Source organism: Carassius auratus, chromosome 18 (assembly GCF_003368295.1).
Source record: "Carassius auratus strain Wakin chromosome 18, ASM336829v1, whole genome shotgun sequence".
NCBI lineage: Eukaryota > Metazoa > Chordata > Actinopteri > Cypriniformes > Cyprinidae > Carassius > Carassius auratus.
In genome coordinates this window covers 10,789,102-10,791,601 of record NC_039260.1, presented here as the reverse complement: position 1 = coordinate 10,791,601, position 2,500 = coordinate 10,789,102, and the positions used below count along the sequence as shown (strand labels likewise).

The following is a 2,500-nucleotide window of genomic DNA, read 5'->3' as shown; positions in this document are numbered from 1 at the left end:
GTTTGTGTGAAGCTAACACTCTAAAGCTGCTTTGACACAATCTGTGTTGCATAAAGCGCTACACAAATAAAGGTGACTTGACTTGTGTGAACGGACAGTTTCGGATGCTCCGTGTGTTCTGAGGGAATGATCAGCTGGGAGGACTAACACAGGAAAAGGAAATCACTGTTTCACTTTCCAACAGTAATTAAAGCTCTGCAAGAGTGGCACAACACCTCAGCACAAACCTAAATACTGCCCTCAATGCTAATGCCAACATAACGCTAATTATAACCCAATGCTAGCCCAACGATAATGCTAACTCCTCGCTAGGGATGCACAGAATAATCGGCCGAAAATAGCAAATGAATTCTCCTTCAGAGTTTGGTCGAATAATATGTGCTGAACAATGATTAACGTGATCAAACAGAGGCACGCGCAGCAAACCTGTCAGAGAAAGATGCAGAAATCACTAGAAGCTCGAGACAGCGACAGCGAGAGACTGTTTAGTGCTACATCACGTCTGATGAGAGGAAGAGGAGGATGATGAGTTACTGTATGATGACTGGAATCCAGAAATGACCTCAAACGATTGGTAAATAAACTGCAGAATGTTGTGTGTTCTAATGCAGGAACTGCATGCGTTCTGACTCACACCAGGGATCAGAACTTGTTTCCCGTCAGATGCTCAGCAACATTTTTGGAAATTTTTGTGATACGTGCGACAAACATCTTCCCAAATTCGTAATTCCAAGATTTTTCATTTTGGTGCATACCTACTCCTTGCTAATACTAACCCAATGCTAATACTAACCCAATGCTAATGCTAATCCAATGCTAATGCTAACCCAACTGCACTAAGGCTGCACAATTCTTCAGATCCATCATTTCACAGTATTCGGTGTAGATCTGCTGCACCAGACGTCTCAACTGATGTGTTTCGTATAGCATTGAACATTGCTGTTGTTTTTTTGCCTTTTCTATAGTCAATGTTCTGGTTCTAAAGAGACACAGGGAACTATGGGACAGAAGAGAGAGGGGAACTCAAGCTACAGTGATTCACACAGAGATAATTCACATCTTCTCACGGGAGCTCCAGAAATCTCAGGATACAGGAGTCGGGTCGGATTCACTCAACCTTCCTTAATTTAGCTTGAAGAATTAATGAGCGTTAATGAAAATCCCAATATAGAACGAACACACACTATAATGAGCAGGAAGCCTGATATTCAGCATGTTCTCACTCACTCTTCGCTGTAGAGAAACCCTTGTTAAGCAGAATAATGTCTGAACACAGAGCGAGAGTGAAGAAGAGCAGATACCTGCAGCTGATCTTCATACAGCTTCATTGGTCCAAACTGCACCTCCGTTAACGTGCTCTGAAACAACAGACAAGAACACACACACACACACTCAGTGATCTGAGGAAGAACATCCAGACATGATCCCAGCATCCTCCCTGATGATGCTCCGTTACCATGGAGACCATCCCTCCACCAGACAGCATCCCAAAAGATCATCGGACAACATGAGGAAGAGAAAAGAAACACACACACACACACACACAGAGACAACAGAAACACACACACGCCTAGAAGACACACACACACACACACAACAGAGGCACACACACACACACACACACAACAGAGACACACACACACACACAACAGAGACACACAGAAGACACACACACAGTACACACACTGCAGAGATATATATATTTTTACATGAAAGATATGATTTAAAGGATCATATGATGATTTTATGAAGTTCATTATTTTGTGTATTTGGTGTCACAGAATACGTTAACATGCTTTAATGTTCAAAAAACCCATTATTTTTCAAATACTGTAAGCCCCGCCTCTCTCAAACATAGTCCCTCCTTCTGAAAGCACAGTCTGCTCTGATTGGCCGACTGACCCAATGCATTCTGATTGGCCGAACACCGCAAGCACTTGTCAGAACATTTTCATAATCTCGAGCTTCATCTTTCAAAATAAATGTAAAGACAGTTAATAATGTCTTTAGTTTCAAGCTGAAAGAGGAAGAGTCACATGACACACAGTGATGAAGCTCGTATGTGTTTCTAGATCATAAAACATGGACGGTTAAGACAACGGACAACACTGTGTGACCCCCTCTCTCTCACACACACACACACGACACGCAAAACTCTGTATTTGAACAGTCAATAGCAAATACTTGAATTAATAACAAAACACAGTACCTCACAAACCGCAGCGCAAGCCCGAGCCGGTCCGAGCCGGGTGGGAGTATTACTGCCAATCTTTCACCACACAAGCCGTCGCTGTCAGCTGGCAATGGCGGCTCCTTTTCAGAACTCAGCATCTCCTGTAGGAGGTCTCTTTCCACATCACTATATAGGCGCGTATTTGCTGGTATTTTCTGTCTGGGTTTTGTGAGTATTGTTACATTTATATTTTTAAATTAAAGTTTAATTATTTAAAAATGAATAGTGTACCTATTTGGTTAAAATCGATTCCCCATTTTCATTTTC

The 2,500-nt window shown here is 42.2% G+C and overlaps 1 protein-coding gene across 2 annotated transcripts in view; it reads right to left on the bottom strand.

Moving 5' to 3' along the window:
* Positions 1-2,500, bottom strand: part of LOC113118440 (high affinity cAMP-specific and IBMX-insensitive 3',5'-cyclic phosphodiesterase 8A-like) — a 12,630-nt gene that overhangs the window by 5,627 nt on the left and 4,503 nt on the right. For both annotated transcript variants that reach the window (XM_026287596.1, XM_026287598.1), the window contains exon 2: positions 1,302-1,358. In XM_026287596.1, the coding sequence (XP_026143381.1) occupies positions 1,302-1,358 (57 nt within the window). The remainder of the gene's footprint in view (positions 1-1,301; positions 1,359-2,500) is intronic.